Genomic DNA, 18,342 nt, shown 5'->3' with positions numbered 1-18,342 from the left:
ATTATATTATCATAAAATACTAAAATATTATTTTAACATATATTATTATATAATATCTGTTATATGTTTTGCAACTTCCATTTACATACAAGCCTTCTCTGGACTTTTGCTCATGAAATAATTAATGAGTAAAATTACCTATCCTAAAATATTTCATATTCAAAATTTTACTCAATCCTATGTTATCTTTACATTTTCTTACATTAGTAACAATTTAAGTGGCATCATTTTATTTAAAATTTTAGTATTTGGCCAAAATTCTAACTCATGCAGATCCTGATGATTAGAGTTAGGGAGTCAGAGAAATTGTGCAGAAATGTGTTCTCTGAAAGATGGTGGAAAGTTTAATTTATGCTTAATTCACTGTCAGGTGGTCAAGGGTAGCATGGCAATTCCCGGTTCTCACTTTGAGGGAAGGAAGCACAGTGCCAGGGGCACGGCATTTACAGTCTTCCTGGAACACACTAAGGATTCTTACAGGGAATTATTGTCAGAATTTAAAAGCAATTTTAGCATGGCCAAAATTCATGTATTTCTATAAAAAGGAGTCTTCATATAATAGAATCATAAGAGTGTGCACCTTCAGAATGTGGAAATGTTGCTGGCTATTACAAGGTTTTAGGAATATCCTTTCTGAATGCAGCTTTTGTGTTATCTATATCATTTCTCTCTATAGATTACATGGGGAAAAAAACAAGAATATGAGATTGTTTTGGTTTTGCATGCTTTTTTTCTTTTAAAATGCTGTTTAATTCACAGGCTTTTATCGTCTTACTGGAATTTCCATTTTTGTGGGAGTAAGGAAACACCCTTCAGAGGGGGAGGAACACTCTCACCTGTCTCAACCACTGAAGCTGTCACACACACACTTTGTCATCTTCCTATTCAATCTTGCCAACATTGAAATTAGATTTTTGTTGCTCTGGGACTTTTCTTAAGTCTCCTCCTGCAGGTTTTCATCCTGAATATTTACAGTTGAATAAAATCCATGGAATGAAGGAGAGCATCCGGTCTTGGAAGGGCAAAATTATTGTGTGGGGCAGTAAGCGTGCTGTGTGCCCGCAGCGTGGCAGCTGGAGCAGGGATAGGCATGGCAGTGGTGGGACAAGGTCTGGTGCACCATTGTGGTTGGAGAAGGGCCACAGAAAGGAGGAGCTCAGCTGGAGCTCAGAGGAGTGGCAGGTCACTCATGTGAATAGGAAAACAAAAGGAAGAAACTGGGCAGCACAACTCAGATTTGGTTGATTTGGGGTTTTTTTTTGTGGGAAATGTGCTTCAGACACCCCTTAACACTCCTTCTGGAAACCTACTGAGATATTATTACTAATAAATCTTCTTTTGTACATCTGTGTCCTGACAAAATAGGCTTGGCTCTGCTATTTCCACATGGGAGTGGATCCTGGATCCAGGATCCAGCAGGATCCTGGCCCTGCCCTGGCACTGTGCTCTGTACAGTGTTTGTTCCTGCAGTAATGCTGCTGTGACATTTTCTCCTCATCTTCTTACATGCACAGAGCACTAATAATTCATTGTCAGCTTTTGCTGTTCCTAAAGCTCTGTCAGATTATAAATATCTAATCACAATGCAGATATTTCCTATAAAAAATTTAGTGGCTCCATATAATGTTTACAAGGGAGTGGGAAGGTATATTGTATGAATTGTCTAAGCAAGTTATCTAGAAAATGACTGTTATTTGGAGTTACTTATGTTACTATCTTAATATTCAAGCAAGCACATGGTATATTTTTTGCTGTATTTTTCAAGTTTGTGCTGTGAATGGTGACCTGGAGGAATACTTTACAGCATGTTTAATTATGGCAAGAGCTTAAAGCAAGAGGGAGGCTCGCCTTGTTCATTTTTAAAGAGATTAGGTTTAGTCATAATGAAAAATGAACAAATTAAATTCCCTTTATTTGTCAGGAAAATTTAGACAATTTTGCATGTTTGACATATGAAATACTAAAACTTTACTTCACCCTTATGAAAATGAGAACATGCAACTGCAGTTTAGAATAATTCGTTGATAATTTGGCCTTTGATGCTCATTTCTATCATTAGTTTTTGGTTGAATGAGCGCTGAATGTGAGCAACTGTCCTGTGAATCTGCCGCCCACATCATTTCCCATTAAAAATCCCTCATAAGCACAGCTTCTTTTTGTCTCTGTGTCTCTGCTAAGCTGAAAGAAAACATTTGTGAAATGACCAAATAATTCATCTTTGGAAGCCCTACAGTTAGGAGTCATGCACAGCATTCAGAATTAATTCTGCAGGTTAAAAATGACCAGTGATTTCAAGGAAAAAAAAAAAGCACAAGTTTTCCTCATATTTTGAGAAGTATTTGAGAGAGAATTAGCATTGATGGAATTTCCTGCCTTCCATGCGCACAGAGGGGATTGCATTGCCATTTCTCAGGGTGACCCAGCTGTTGGTTACATCACAGAGTGAGTTAGGAGAGTACCACATTTGGGAACAGCAGAGCACCAGGTGTGGGATGTCAGTGGGAAGATACAAACATTTAACTCTTCATTCCACACAATCCAGGGCAAGGAGATAATTGTTAAACTTCTCTAAACATCAAATTTCTGAATTTCTTGTCTCCTGACATGGCAGCCTTTGTGTTGATGGGATATCCATTATTTGTGCTTCAAAGTCTGTGTCCCTCTGATCCAGAGCTGGATGTCCAGTCAAGTGATGTGCCTGATGTGTTGGTCACTCTGTGTTCTTCAATTAGCAAAGGAATGACTGACAAAGTACTTAGGCCAGCTCCTGAAGCCACTTTGAGAGCACTGAGGCTCATGGCAAATAGGTAATGGTGCAAAAAAGGATTTATTTGGTACGCCAGTGTGTCTCTTCATGTTGGCTGATGTCAGCTTGTCTGCATTGTTTTCTTTACTGATTCTGCTACTACAACAGCTTTCTCTTTGAAATCTCCCTCATTTTTAAACAAAAGATATTAGCAAAAGAATTAGAAGCATTAAATATACAATAATTTTTAAATATACATTGTAGGGGGATAGAATATAAGTAAATAAAGGTAGTATAGAAAGTAATCTTATCCCCTAAAGAGTTGCAGCCGGGTTAATTATTAAAGATTAGGAGCAGGCCTGACTTTAACAGGCCATAGCTGTAGCCAATAATAAGAAGAGTGTTATAAAAGAGTGGGTTGGTTGAGAGGACCTGGAGTCAGTTGGTTGCTGTAAAAAGAAGGAAGAGTCAGTGCTGAGAGGAGCTGCCTACCAGAAACATCAAGGAGGTACCAAACTCTAGCAATGTGGAACCTTTGCAATATAGTGACAATAGAATTCTTGCAATATAATGGCAACAATACATTATGTTTTCCTCACAGCAGAAAGAGGAAAGGGAAGAGGATTCTGTAGGAGGTCCTCAAAACACCTATGGCAGAGTAGACTAGGATAGCAAAATTCTATCTCTGCTTTGAAAGAGAATTGTAGATAAGAACAAAGAAGAAATCATTGTTTGAAGTTATATAGAGGGTTTTTTTTGTTTTAGCCAGACATTCTTGATGAGTTGATGCACTTCTTAGCTTATATTTTTCTTCTTTTTCTCCCTCTTGGGATTTGTCCTGCTTTTGTTCAAGGATTCATGCAATTTTTCTTTTTTTGTTGTTTTACTAAATAGAGTAACATCAAAGCCACCACGCAGATAAAGAAAGTGAACCTCCCACATTGATTAAAAATGTAGAGCACAAGAGGCCAGAAACTGGAAAGAAAACAGATAAATACCTTCCCTAGAAATGCATTTGGGATATATTCTTACCTTTGTAATGCCAGTGGGAGTTATCTGTAGGAATCCCTCTGGTAATGAGATAGCTCAGTTGGTCATAAAAAGACTGGGCTCAGAGGGCTCTGAAGTTTCAGTGCATAAAAAAAAGTACATTAGTTCCACACAATTCTTCTCACTGACCCCATCTATCAGTGCTGAAGGCCATGAATTCTGTTTTTGGGTTTGATCTTTCACCTGTGTAATTTCAGTGCAACCCTTCTGTGGGATTTAGGAATGCCTCTGACACAGTGAGCACCCAGGCACACTGAACCCTGTCAGTGTGTCACAAAAGCCTCTGGAAAAAGGAGATAGTAAGGGAGAAAAATTCTTCCTGCAGACTTCAGCCCCTTGCAGCTGTGGAGCTTTGTGGTGCTGCTCACTTGGAAAAGGCTTTGTGCTTTGGAAACTGGGCATGAGAGACGCTCTGCTTCTTGGAACTGCCTTTTGTAGGGTGTTATAGGGAAGGGTTTGCCACAATGAGCTTGCAGTTGCAATGGCACTGTGTAGTCTAGAGCTACTTTTAATTTAAAAGTGTAGTAATGCTGGTTTCCTCCAAACCCCCAACAAGGTAAACAGTCCATCTGTGTATGAAGCAGGGTCACCAACTCATCCTTAGTGCCATGTTTTGGCAGTTTTGCTACTTTTTTAGCCTCTGTGGAATTCAGACCTGCATATTGTCCTTTTAATCAAGCTGTTTCTGGATTCCTCGATGGGATCCTTGGAATAACAACGTAGATGTCACACAAGATGAGTGGCATGTCTCAAATGGAGAAGGCTTTTCTTGCAATTAAAAACATTGCTGTTTCACCTTGGTAAAGCCACCTCTGTTGAGTGAATGCTGATGACATCTCTGAGTGTGTGCTTGAACAATTCTGAGGGCTGAGGAGATGAAAACTTGGATTTTCATATCCTATGTGTTACCTTTTTTCTGTCGTTCAGCACTAATATTCTTTCACAACCATTTTTCCAGCCTCATACTTATTTTTCTGCATTAAGTCCAAACTATACAAAAGCTACCTAGAATTCATTCTCCCATCCAAATAGTTCATGAACATATCTTTTGCTACTACTGCTGTGATCATTAATAGTATCCTGAGCGAGTCTTTTGATACAGAATGGTGTTCTCCAATGGAAAAAACTCTTGTGGATTTGGTGGTCTGACAGCAATTTTAGAAAATAATTTTTAGCTCTGTGTTCACCCCTAAATCTCAGAAGTGAAAGATTTGGTTATGTTTCTCTCTTTTTCTCTTGTTTTAAAATCTTCTTTATATTGATGCCTGTTTAAAAGCAAAAGAAAATTCTGGAGCAAATTTTCTGGTATGAACATCACCTGTTTCATCCCTGCATCAAAAGCAATCCAAGGACATGGGTTGGTTCATGGAGCACCCTCAACCCAGGGAGAGGCAATGCTGTATCAAAGCCACGCAGTGGCCAGGGAGGGGAGGAGGCAGTGCACCCTCACATTATCCTTTGAGAAGAGATTTCAGCACACAATGAGCTTTCTCCCTCAAACAGTAACCTCAGAGTGTCCTTTACTGGTGCAAGCAAGAACAGGGATGAAACTTCACACTGTGGAGCCAGCTGCAGTTAGGAGTCAAAAAAGGAGCTTTTTCTCATGTGTGGGGCTGTATTCCTGGCAGGCTGTTCCCCAGAGTGCCAGGACAAACAACTGAGTATGTGTTCATTTGTTTTCTCTCCTTTTCCTTGAAGGATGGACTCACCCCACTGCACTGTGCAGCACGAAGTGGCCACGACCAGGTTGTGGAGCTGCTCCTGGAGCGAGGTGCCCCCCTGCTCGCACGGACCAAGGTGTGTATGGGCTCTGTCAGAGTATGGGACACCTCTGTAACCTTCCACAGAGCTTACAGTGTCCCTGAGAGGACAAGGAAGAAGACAGCAATGTTACTGTCCTCCCAAAGGAGATGTATTAATGGGAAGAATGATCCAAAATAAGGTTTGCTTACATAATCCTTTCCAAATGCATGAAAACCATACACTTGCTTGCCCGTCTCTCTAGTATCAGACTAAACACAAGATGTGGAGTGCTACTGCCAGCACTTCCCTTGTGCTGCTTCCTGAGTCTGTAGTACACAGAGATGTGAAAGCTGGGTCAGTCACTCCTGAGAGGTGATTCCTGGTACATATTTTCTGACCCGTCACATAGAATAATGAGGACAGTTTCTCCTAATTATTTTTTCCAACTATTTCAGAGTTGGAAAATTATTTCAGTGTCTTCTTCCTCACATCTGGAAAACATACATCTAAAATAAATGCATTTCCAACAAGTTCTGTCTCTTTGGTGAAACTAATGATGGGAAGATATTTGTATAATAGCAGAGCCCACTGAGCAGCACCTCACAACAACAAATGTCCTTCTTACATGTACCACAGTCTAAGTGGGGATTACTGAAGCTGCTGTTCTGTTCTGTCACAGAATGGACTCTCCCCACTCCACATGGCAGCCCAGGGGGACCATGTGGAATGTGTCAAGCACCTGCTGCAGCACAAGGCTCCTGTGGATGATGTGACACTGGACTACCTGACTGCTCTGCACGTGGCCGCTCACTGCGGTCACTACCGTGTCACCAAGCTCCTGCTGGACAAGAGAGCCAACCCCAACGCCCGTGCCCTGGTAAAGCTGTCCCACATGGGTCATGGAACAAAGCTGCCTGGTAGCTCTTGCCAGGAAAGTTGTGAGAACTGTCAGCAAACTCCACAGCCTTAAGTAGATGCAGTAGCCACAGGGGTGTCACACTTGCTGGTTACCAGTCCTGTGCCTTGTGTGCTTAGGCCTGGTCATGGAACACACCCCTTGGCAAGTGGCTGTATGGTATGGTATGTCAGGTATGGAAGCTCTGCAGAGTCCCTAAAATCAGAGCAGGTTCTGGCTGATGTTGATGTATACATTGGTGTTTTAATGAATTAATGGCTCAGTTTTCCATACTGGGTGATAGAATACACAATTTCTGGACTTTCAACTGGATTAGTAAGTTAATTGGCATAGGCAAAACATATTGAAAAGCTAATATTTCTGCATTTATCAAATGATGACAGTTTCCTCTATTAGGTGCCATTTTTCTTTCCAAAAAACAGTTCTTATGCTTACAGGACAGCAGGTATGATTCCTTTTACTCACTGATCAAACCATTGCCCCTAACAGTGAGGAAAACATCACATTTGACTCTGGAAACATTTGGAGTCTTTAATGTATCCAAAGCCAGACAAGATTACAATTTTCTCTACTAGGCACTGTTAGCTGGCTGGGAGTTCATGTACCAACATATTGCACTCTGTCAGGAAGAGAAGGAGTCTGTGAACACTTGAGGTTCTCCTGTGTGGCCAGAGTTCTGCCATGGCCAGCTGCACGGGGGGCTTCTACAGAACCCCACTGCAGGGCACTCAACCTTCCCCAGCTTCCTGCCCACGCTAGGACCCACTGTTTTTCTGTGTAGGCTCTCCCTGTCCTTTGCTTCCTTGGAACTGACACTGTCTTCTTCTGCCCCCTCATTTTTCTTGGCTTTTCCATACCCACAAATCCCATAGCTCCTTTGACTTCCTCCTCTTACACTTCCTTTGCTTTGCTTTTTTCAGTGCAGTGCTCACTTGGGTGATCTTTGTTGACGCTGTTTTTGTCCTTGCTTGTTTTTCTTGCCAGTCTTCTGATTACCTGCACTTTGCCCAGCTACTCACAAATACCCCCTACGTCTTCTTTCTTTCTTTCCATGACCAGAAATATATCTTCTGTTCCCCTCCCTCCATGCCTCCCTCCCTGTGAAACATCTGAAACAAAAGGAGAACACCCTCAGGCTGCTGCCTCTGCTCCCTTCCCACCAAACTCATTTTCTCTCCCCACTACCCCCCTCATTTTCTCTCTCCCATCAGGGACTTGTCACCTTTGGCTTGTTGATAGTGTTTAATATATTAAATGAAGCTCATAATTTCTGTTAGTGATTGATTTTTTTTCTGCCTTCTCCCCTCCCCCGTCAAACTGTTCCTCACTTAAATAGAAGAAGCAAAATTAAATCAACTGAGGCAATGAAATTCAGTGAAAAATATGGAAACTTCTGAAACAGTAAAACTCCCTGTGAAATATATTGAGAGATGTGTGGGAGGTAAAATATCAAATGGTTTTGATTATTTCTTTAGAAATCAGAGAAACAGTAATCATATTCAGCAGAGTTCAGCAATGGAATAAATATTATAAAGAATGCTTTTTCAGCTACTTAAAAAAATTGTTAATGTTTGCAAAATGCTTTGGGGATACAAGCACTATGTGAGTTCTCAGCTTTTTTAATGTCTTTATGCTTTAAAGCACCTTCAAATGAACTAGTGATTAACATTTCCTTTAACAGAAGCAGCCTGTAGAACAATTGTTACATGATTATCTTTTCCCATAAACTAAGATCTCACTTCAAGGTTCTGGTTACTACTGGTTGATTGTTTGACAATACTGATGCTCTTCATTAGAAAATTTACCAATTTTTCAACATTATCTAAAAAATGTTACTTGTGCTTTTCACTAAAATGTTCACGTGTGGTAAATAATGTGTTGGTTCAGCTTCAGAGACACACTTAACCTGCATTAACTGTCATCAGACTATCATGATACCACAGCTCAAGGGGTAGTTCTTTATTTAAGGTACATCAGAACGTACACACACATGGATATTATAGCTTAGGGTATAAATGTAAAAATAAATACACACAGGTCCTTAGATTTCAAGTAAAATGACAGATTAAGGGGGAACCTGTAATAAGCACTCTGTTCCTCTCTTTTTCTCAGTTGAAGTGGCTTCAAACTGAAAGAGAGTAGATTTGGGTTAGAGATTAGGGAGAAATTCTCCCTTCTGAGGATGGGGAGGGCCTGGCACAGGTTGCTCAGCGAATCTGTGGCGGCCCCATCAGTAGAAATATCCAAGGACAGGTTGGATGGGGCTTGGAGCAACCTGGCATAGTGGAAGGTGTCCCTGCACATGGCAGGAGGTGGAACAAGATGGACTTTTCCAACCCAAACCTTCCACGATTCTCCTAGGGAGGAACAGGAAATGCTTTGTAAAGGTGCTGATTCTGAAGTGTTCACTGTAATTTCTTCCATTTCCCTTGTGTTAGGCAGTCTTGGGAAGCACTGGGAGTGCTCCTCACAGACGTGTGTGCAGCCCCAGGAAGCACACACGCACACACATACATACGTGCAGTTGGCAGGCAGTACAGATGTGTCTGTATGTGAAGTCTGGAGGTGGAGGGTTCCTTTCTCTCCCAGGCCTGGGAAGAAAGCAGCAGCACTGCTTTGTTGTGCCTCAGATAGTGGAAGATGTCTGTTATCCATAACCTGTTGTGCTTAAAGAACAGCTACTTGTGGTAGCCTAACCCTTGTGCTCCCGGTGTGGCAGCATGGAGCTGCGTGGGAAGTGTAGCTGCATGTTTCTGACTAACACCACTGTCTTTTGCACAGAATGGTTTTACTCCACTGCACATTGCCTGCAAGAAAAATCGCATCAAAGTCATGGAACTCCTGGTGAAATATGGGGCTTCAATCCAGGCTATAACAGAGGTAGCAAAATGTTTCATGTCCTGCAGAAACACTCCTTCTCTGTGTCTCCTTTTTTGCTTTCTTCCTCCTGTCTCTCCTGTCCCACCTCACTTTCCTACATGTTTGATTTGAATGAAGAAGCCCATCCCTTGAGCCGTGCAGAGGAGTAAAACTGCTCTTGCTTTGTTTCGCAGTCGGGCCTCACACCAATACACGTGGCTGCATTTATGGGCCACTTGAACATAGTCCTCCTCCTGCTGCAGAACGGAGCCTCTCCTGATGTCACTAACATTGTGAGTACGGCTTTCACTAGAACCTTCTGCTCAGGACCCTCAGAAAGTCCCTGGTTACCCTGTAGCTCAGCCCAAGGGTCACATTTTAATGGTACATTGTTGAATATTAGTGCAAGTTATTGTAGCACTTTTAGTGAAGAGGGGAAAGCGATGACTGCATGTGTAACAAGCCATCTCTGGTTTCATGTGATCTGCAACAATGCTTAAGTAGGTAAAGTTTTCCTTAGAAACAGACAAAGCACACCAAAACCATCCAAAATGGATTATAAGCCAAATCCCACGAAGTCTGTGTTTCTGTTCTGAAGGATGAAATTCAAGTCCAAATGGCTCTAATTTCTGCCTGCATGACTTCGCTGGCTGCCATGAAATTGTGTCATTTCTGTCAGTGAAAGAGTATGAAATGCTTAAAACCCCAATGATTAAACAAAACACAAACCTGGGAAACTCAGGATGTTCTTCTTAGACAGGAAATTCCAGGAATCGGTGATTAAATCTGAAAAATGTGACCTTTGGGAAGTAACACAAAATGCAGAACCTGACTTACCATAGAAATCAGTGTTTGTATACCAACAGCCTAGTTACCAAAAATAGGGGGGAAAAAAATGAACTAACAAAAACAACATTATCGTTTTCTGAGATGTATTTAGTAAGATATTTTACTGTTTGAATTTGTCAGTGTAAACAAATATTCAACTTAGGATCACCTTGTTATTCAACTTAGGACCTTGCTGTACTTGGGAAGCAGCTTTTTTCAGTACATAAGGTTATAGGTAAGTGTTCCCAGCAGCAAAAACAACAAAAATTTAGTAATCCTGGTACTCATTATTTTTTCTCAGCTAGAAAAATCTTAGATGCAACCCAGTGAAATGGTTAGCGTGCAGAATTGTTAATGTGAATCATTTAAATAGACTTTCCATACTTTGTTATGGAAGCAATCCTTATGTAAGAACTTTATTGATAATAAAAAACCAACACAAAATCCTTGTGGAAGCAGTTAAAAATACTGTGTTACCAGGCATTTGTGTGCAAAGTTTAACACTTTCCAATTTCTGCTACACAGGTGTTTTGGCTTTCACTTGGTAAGCTGAGTTTCCCTGTTGAATTACTGTTTCCAAAACCTAAATTGCTTTGCTAATTCAACCAAAAAGGGTCATTGCAGAAATTTGATCTTTAGAGTATTTTCACACATAATAAACAGCTTATTCTTCAGGTAATAAACTTTATATATAGATGGAATGATTAAGATTTTTAGCTAGAGCTGTGGGATTTTTTTTTCTTGCATACCTACTAATCACAGCTGGTAATACAATGTTAATTTAAGAATGACAAGATAAGTCAACTCCTAGTGAAGAGGGTTTGCTGTAAGTAAAAATCCCTATTAGCAGGCAAGCTAAAGCTACTTCTTTCCCTACGTCTAGATGAGGACAAGAGGACATGATTCCCCATTCTGATGTAAAAGGTCTTGACTAGGGTGCTCATTTTAGCAGTTGCAGTTTAAGTGGTAGTCAAGGGGAGAAAGGCCTTACAACAGAATATTCTCCAGCTCTGGTGTTAGAATTATGAACAAATAACACAAAGAAATGATGGGTCCTGCTGTGTTCTCATTATATAACTTGAGATGAATAGAGCTTCAGGTTGCAGAGCTGTCCCAAGACCTGATGCACCAGATGCTGGTGAGCTGCCCAGGGACTGTTTCAGTCCACTTTGGGACCCTGCACTCAAAGGGCAGAGCCCAATTAAACTAGGAATGCTGTCCTCAAGGAATCCTTATTTCAGTGTTTTTTTTGAAGACCTATGCAAAAAGTAAATGCGTTGAATATTCCTGATCTGAAAATGCTTTCCAATATTTCTTATCCTTCAAATTCTGAGAGCTACAAAAGGCTTGAAACAAGATCGATTCCACAGCCTGGAGACAGAGCCACACTGCTGAGTACAGATTTTACACATTCCGTGTGCTGGCTGAGTTGTGCTCAGCCGTTGCAAGGCCTCTTAATGCTGCCAGCTCCACACAGTGTGCAGGAGGGGACCATCTGGAAAATTATCCCCTTCCATCTTGAGTCTCCTGTGCTGTGCAATCCCTAGAGAGACACAGCTCAGTGTAGTCTCATCTCCCGTGCAGCACACGAGCTGATGCTCTGTTACGTAGAAAGCTGAGGGGCATATGTGACCAGGGCAAGTCTATCTGACAGAATTTTTCCTAAGCCAGGATTTTCATTCTGTCTCTTAGTGCTTGAGTCTTGGATTGTCCAGATGGCAAACCAAGGCATTCCAGGTACAGCCACATGTATTTACACCCTGCCCTGTGGCAGAAGCTGTAGTCTCAGCTGGCAGAAGGATGGGTCTCAGCACCAGCTGTCATGGCTGGGACTGACTCTGGCAACGATCTTTCTTCATGGAAGTTTAGGACATTGAAATGCTTTTGCTTTCCTGCAGCGTGGAGAAACTGCATTGCACATGGCAGCACGTGCCGGGCAGGTGGAAGTGGTTCGCTGCCTCCTGAGGAATGGGGCCCTGGTGGATGCCCGAGCCAGGGTAGGTGTTCTGCTTATAGTGTTTTCTTTTTCTTTTAAAACCATGGCTGAAGGAATCATTCACCACCCTCTTCTCCTCCATGACTCCATTTTTTCTGCTATCACTTCCTATGACTCTGCAAGAGAAATGCATAGGAAGGTGTGTGGGGACCCAGGAGGATGCTGGGCTCAGGGTGGCTCGCTAGCACTAACGACCCACTCGATTTGAGTTGTAGGAAGAACAGACCCCGCTGCACATCGCCTCCCGCCTGGGCAAGACGGAGATCGTGCAGCTGCTGCTGCAGCACATGGCGCACCCCGACGCCGCCACCACCAACGGCTACACCCCGCTGCACATCTCTGCCCGCGAGGGGCAGCTCGACGTCGCCTCCGTGCTCCTTGAGGCCGGCGCCTCGCACTCCATGTCCACCAAGGTAAGGCTAAACTGAGGAACTGAAGCACTTTGGGCCCTTTTGTTGTCTTCTTATTTGATCGGCAACAATCCAGTAGGCTGGAGTGACGTATCGCAAGCTAATCAAATTTCAACTTTGCTGTAATCTAAAATTGGGTTTGGTTGCCACTGAAGCCAAAGGCAGGTTTAAAATGTCCTTGTTTCTCCCTTTCCCTTAAAGGCACAGCTTTTTTTTTGGCAGAATTTCCAAAAAAGAAACGGGAATGGCAATAATACATTTTTTTATGAACAGGTCTCCTTTTATTCTTCAATACCTTATTTACTTAAATAGCAGAATAATTCTGCCCTGTTCTAGCTGAAAGGAATGTTCCTAAAACACAGAAGTCAGCATCTGCCCAGTCTCGTCGAATGCTGGATCTATTTTCAGTGGTTCTAAAATGAGATGTCATGTGACACAACAGGCCATTTTGTCTGGAATTGTGAAATAATTGCTCTCCAGAATCACTAGTGAGTTTTTTAGCCAAAAATGGTACCAATAGATTACTAACAGAGAGATGAATATGTAAGATAGTAGATAGCTGTGAAGAGAATGATGTATCAAGATATCTTTTCCAAATTTAAAACATTTGATAAGTGAGAATCACGTAATTTTCGCTATTTATGATAGTACCCTTGGTTTTACAGCTGGAGCTTAAAGCATGTTTATGAACAATGATGTGTCTTCCAGGGTTTAAAAGACTAAACCAGCAATTTTCAAATTATGATCCATGGATTACTGGAAGGGCTTGCTGTTCTCCTTTTATCCAGCTGTTAAATCAAATTAGAATGGCTAAAAATACACTAAATACTTTCCTAATTTCCCATATTGCTTGATGGCAATTAGTATTGCAGGAACATTCTATAATTATGAATAGGAGAAGATGGAGCCCACTAGAAAATATCTTTATAGACTTGTGATTTGTGAACTGAAAATGTTTGACATTACCCCATATAAACTCTGAGGTGGGATTAATGGAACTAAATGATAATGATAATAAACATTAAACATGACTTATGTGCCAGGCAAATAGGTCATTGCAGCTTCCCAAAATTACTGTCAGGCAGTGGTGCAGGCTGCCACCTACTGTCATACATCCATGAGCTTTCCTTACCAAATTTTTAATTAAAACAGGCAAAGCGAAGGGCTCGTTTTAGCTTCAGTAGAACTTTGTGACTGTATGAATACACAAATGCAAGTACAAAATATTTTTCACCCAACCCTTCTGGAGGAAGGGAATTAGAGTTTGGAGGATTTATCTAATCAATTTTATTGGTGTTTCATTGTTACTGACAACTACTAATGCAGGAAATACTTGTAAAGCTGTCATCATGGAATGAAAAAAGATGCAGCTGGTTTGGGGTGTAAATTTGAAGAAGTGCCTTCATTGCCCCCAACGCAGTGTGTGTTGCTAGTACAGTCTATATCAGATAAAATGTCTGCCAGCCTGAGAGCACATAAGTAGGGAAGAATAATAAAAGGAAAAGTATTTTCTTGTATTTTGCACTTCTCGAAGTGCTTTCAAGAGAGGCTGCTCTTTCTAGGTTCAGTTATCAATTCTGAGGTTGAAGAGTAGGTGCTTAACACATAGTTCTTAGACACGAGATATCAGCATGACCTTTAACACAAACATCTGTGTTTTATCTCCTGGAATTTTTCAGAAGGGATTCACACCGTTGCATGTGGCAGCCAAATATGGGAGCCTAGAAGTGGCAAAGCTCCTGCTGCAGCGCCGTGCCTGTCCTGATTCTGCTGGCAAGGTACTGCTGGGGAAGAAAAAGTCAGAAGCCTTTCCTTAAGGAAGAACTGTGTGAACTATGCACCCTAAGAAGGCTGCAGCTTCTTTTGCATGGTGGCTGTGGCTTTGTTGGGATTGTGTCTCCCCTGGGTGGTGGCTGACTGCTGCTACCCAGCACGCTGAGTTTGGGTCCATGGCAGGAGGGTGCATGGCTGCTCTCAGGGCAGGTGTGTGTCTTTGGCTCAGGAAGCACGGGTTCCATCAAGCTACCTAAATTCCCAATGGATAAACATAGGGACAAAGCCCTACATCCCTTGGTGTGGGTGATGAAAGCCAGCGGCTGCCACTGTGGTTTGCCTGGTGCGCTGCTTCTCCCCACTAACAGTCACCTGCTTGCCATGCCCTTGCTGTCCATGCCCACTGCCTCTCCCCCGTCCCCTCTGTCCCTTGCTCGCCCCAACCCTTCCGTCCCACCGCCCCCGTGTCCCGTAACGCGCTAACGCCGTCGCCGCCCTTGCAGAACGGCCTGACCCCGCTGCACGTGGCGGCGCACTACGACAACCAGAAGGTGGCGCTGCTGCTGCTGGAGAAGGGCGCCTCGCCTCACGCCACCGCCAAGGTGAGCCCGCCCGCCCGCCATGAGGGGAGCCCGGGGGGAGCCGGCCCCGACGAGGCCGCCGGGCCATTTATTACTGCGCAGCGGTAGCAACGGCGTAAAAAATGTATATTCTGACCAGGCAGACGGGGAATGAGCACAAGGGGAGTTAATTTCGAATTAATTTCAGTGGTGTCGTGATATCGCTGCGTCGGTGAGGGCAGCCCTGAGGGGAGCCCTGGCGCTGAGGGGAGTCAGTCCCACCAGAGTTTTAGTCACAGCTGGAAGTTACTTCACTATTGTGCAATGTTAGCAATGACATTAAGCATTTTATTCCGGGGTTAGGAGTGGTGGTGTGGTATCACTGTGCAGGTGAGGGGAGCTCTGAAGGGACACTGGGGAGCTCTGAGGGGACTCAGCTCTGTCAGAGCTTTGGTTGCAGTTGGAAGTCACCTCACTATTACATAATATTAGCAAGAACTTTAGAAATGTGCATTCTGACCATGCACACAGATCATTCCAGGGTTAGGAGGGGTGTTGTGCTATTGCTGTGTAAAGCAAAAGCTGCTATAAGGGGAAAATGGTGACCAGATAGGTGCAACACCAGATAGAGTCCTGCCCTGTGCAAAGCTGCTGATCTACAGGCTTTCGGGAAGTGCTCAGGGATTGTATTGGGAATGTGGTTTCCATGGCAGTGCATGGGAAGCAGGATAGTTTGGGAAACTTAAAAAAATACAGCAAAAGAGCCACAGGACAACCCAAGCAAGCATCCCCCACAGTACCTGTGTGCTAGCACCTGGGATTTTTCCCTCACAATGTGTTATAAAGCAATTAGGAAGTTGTCTTATTGCCAGAAAAGTGCCATTCTTCTGTGCTTAAATGATTGAATTAATCACAAAACCATTCCACTCCATTGCTGTTTCCAGCCTGTGACTGACATGTGTATCAAAATTTCATATGCAAACACATCTCTACTCATGTGCTCTAGAAAAGCATAATGTGATGAAGGGTGTGCACCCATCAGTCATCATGGGCAATGTCACTCACTGTTCAAAAGGGATTATTTGCAACATTGGTTGTACAAAATGTAGGTGTCGAACTCGGACTAATTTGAAGGTATTGGTGGAACAGTCCTGCCCATCCTGGTGAGGGCTGGCTTTGTTCTGGTTTAGGCAGCGAAAATAACAGATGGACAAAGCAACACAACAGCAGGGCCATGTGGGACATGTCTGGCCTTGAAAATTTAATGAACTCTCATCTCTAATAACAGGCATAGCATCAAATAATACTGGTTTATGGTGCCTGACTTCTTAGGCTTTCATGGCTGTTGTGGTAACTTTATTTTCCCTTTTTTTCCTGCCTGGTGTCAGAATGGATACACCCCTCTCCATATCGCTGCCAAGAAAAACCAGATGCAGATAGCTACCACTCTGTTGAACTACGGGGCTGAGACCAACATTTTGACCAAGCAGGGAGTCACCCCACTTCATTTGGCCTCCCAGGAAGGTCACACTGACATGGTGACTTTACTTTTGGAGAAAGGATCCAATATCCATGTGGCAACAAAGGTAACTCACTATTGGAAACAAAGTACTATGGGTGGGAGTATCCAGTAAGATGGAACGTTTGTGTCCGTGGGTGGGTTTAACAACCTGTACTAGAAACCCGAGAGCTCTGGTCTGAAATAATTCAGTTCTCTTACCTGCAAAGGCTCTTTTCTGCATGTTGTTATCCTTCAGTGGTAAGTGAAGTAATTTACTTTCTCTGGCAAATAAGAAAACAATCATATTACTGGAGTAGACTAAGAAAAATTCTATGGGAGACCTTTCCAAATTTTTTTCAATTATTGTGCCTAACAGCTTTTGTACAGAAAACAAGGTCATAAAAAAAAAAACCCAAACCATTACTATAAATCTTCATGGGTCACTGGTTTATCTAGGGATATTTGCAAATCTTACTTATGCAGGTGAAAAGCCTACAGCTTCTGCTCAAGTTAGAATAGAAGACTCTGGTATCTCCTTGCATGGAGTAACTATATTCTGCTAATAGAAACAAGGAGATTTTAATTTCTTCTACAAAATTTGTTCAGTGCTTTGTTCACAGGAAAGCACTGCATGTGATCACAGTGAGCTGTCAGTTAAAGGCTGCATCATTTTCCCTGGCATTTGAATGGGATCTATTTCTGGAGTTAGTGTCTTCATCTGGCTTGTGCCTGCAGCTGTCAAGGTTCCTCTTTCTGTCTGAAGAGTGGGAAGCACTTTTTATTAATGTGATTCTCAGCTTCCCATATTACATTATTGTAGCAAATCTTGAGCATTCATGCCTTAAAATTTTCCTCTATGGTTATGGTGATGTAATTGGTTTGGAGCTGTTTGTCAGCTGGAACAGGAGCAACATTGAATCTACTTTGTTTAAAACCACCACCCATACTCAAAAGCTACAGTCAGGATCTGATCATGTTTTAAAGATGAAGAGGTGGGGAAGTCTAGATTTTTCCTTATGTAAAGTAGGGTTTTATTCTTACTTTTATCTGTTAGTTTACTTACCTGTTATATTCCATCTCCAGGCTGGACTGACATCCTTACACCTTGCAGCTCAAGAGGATAAAGTGAATGTAGCCGAGATACTCACCAAACACGGTGCAAACCAGGATGCTCAGACAAAGGTAAATCACAGAGTGGCTGCTGTCTCCAGTGTGCCAAAGGGTGCTTACCCTTGTCCAAGGAATGTTCCACTGAGCTTGCAGTTTTACTTCTTTGTTCTCCTCCTGTAGCTTGGTTATACACCTTTAATTGTGGCCTGTCACTATGGAAACATCAAAATGGTGAATTTTCTCCTCAAGCACGGAGCAAATGTCAATGCTAAAACGAAGGTAAAGAATTTTCCATTGCTTTGCTTTTGCTCTTTATTCTGAACATGGTAACACAGCACTCCTACATGACATACGTGCTTTAACCCTTGGGAGCTCAAACCATGGCATGGGAGGTATCAACGTGTAGTAGCTGTAATGGAATGCCCTCTGTCTGCTCCATCTCATGGTGTGGTGTTCAGGAAAGAAAAGCCAGATAACTCTGTTAAAACAACACAGATAATCCATTTCATTGGTTTTTCTTTTTCTTATTACTTGCAAACTAACAAATTAAAGTTGGTTCCTGATCTCATTTTAAACCACATGGTTTACACCACTGTAATACCACTGTACTGCCAAATAGCAGGTAACAATACAGACACTTTCAGGGTGATGCCAGTTCTCTCCAATATGCTGGGAGAAGAGTGGGAAGAGTTACCGCTGTTCAGTGTGTGGGTGGGATGACTCTGGGAGAGGAAGCAGCTGTGGTAAGGGAATGTGGTTTACTCAAGGAAAGTTTGGGGTTTTCTGAGGGGAATCTGGCTATGCTGAAATCTGACCAGATACACTGAAATGGGCCTGACTGCCTAAAGCC

The 18,342-nt window shown here is 42.5% G+C and overlaps 1 protein-coding gene across 14 annotated transcripts in view; it reads left to right on the top strand.

The window, feature by feature from the left end:
• ANK2 (ankyrin 2) overlaps positions 1 to 18,342 on the top strand; it is a 184,987-nt gene that overhangs the window by 97,518 nt on the left and 69,127 nt on the right. For 8 of the 14 annotated variants that reach the window (XM_063156863.1, XM_063156870.1, XM_063156871.1 and 5 more), the window contains 11 exons: positions 5,495 to 5,593; positions 6,219 to 6,416; positions 9,237 to 9,335; positions 9,509 to 9,607; positions 12,041 to 12,139; positions 12,354 to 12,551; positions 14,228 to 14,326; positions 14,825 to 14,923; positions 16,270 to 16,467; positions 17,466 to 17,564; positions 17,673 to 17,771. In XM_063156863.1, the coding sequence (XP_063012933.1) occupies positions 5,495 to 5,593; positions 6,219 to 6,416; positions 9,237 to 9,335; positions 9,509 to 9,607; positions 12,041 to 12,139; positions 12,354 to 12,551; positions 14,228 to 14,326; positions 14,825 to 14,923; positions 16,270 to 16,467; positions 17,466 to 17,564; positions 17,673 to 17,771 (1,386 nt within the window). The remainder of the gene's footprint in view (positions 1 to 5,494; positions 5,594 to 6,218; positions 6,417 to 9,236; positions 9,336 to 9,508; positions 9,608 to 12,040; positions 12,140 to 12,353; positions 12,552 to 14,227; positions 14,327 to 14,824; positions 14,924 to 16,269; positions 16,468 to 17,465; positions 17,565 to 17,672; positions 17,772 to 18,342) is intronic. The other 6 variants (XM_063156875.1, XM_063156874.1, XM_063156873.1 and 3 more) reach the window with 3 other exon arrangements.

Source organism: Melospiza melodia, chromosome 5 (assembly GCF_035770615.1).
Source record: "Melospiza melodia melodia isolate bMelMel2 chromosome 5, bMelMel2.pri, whole genome shotgun sequence".
Taxonomy (NCBI): domain Eukaryota; kingdom Metazoa; phylum Chordata; class Aves; order Passeriformes; family Passerellidae; genus Melospiza; species Melospiza melodia.
This window is presented reverse-complemented; position numbering and strand designations above follow the sequence as displayed.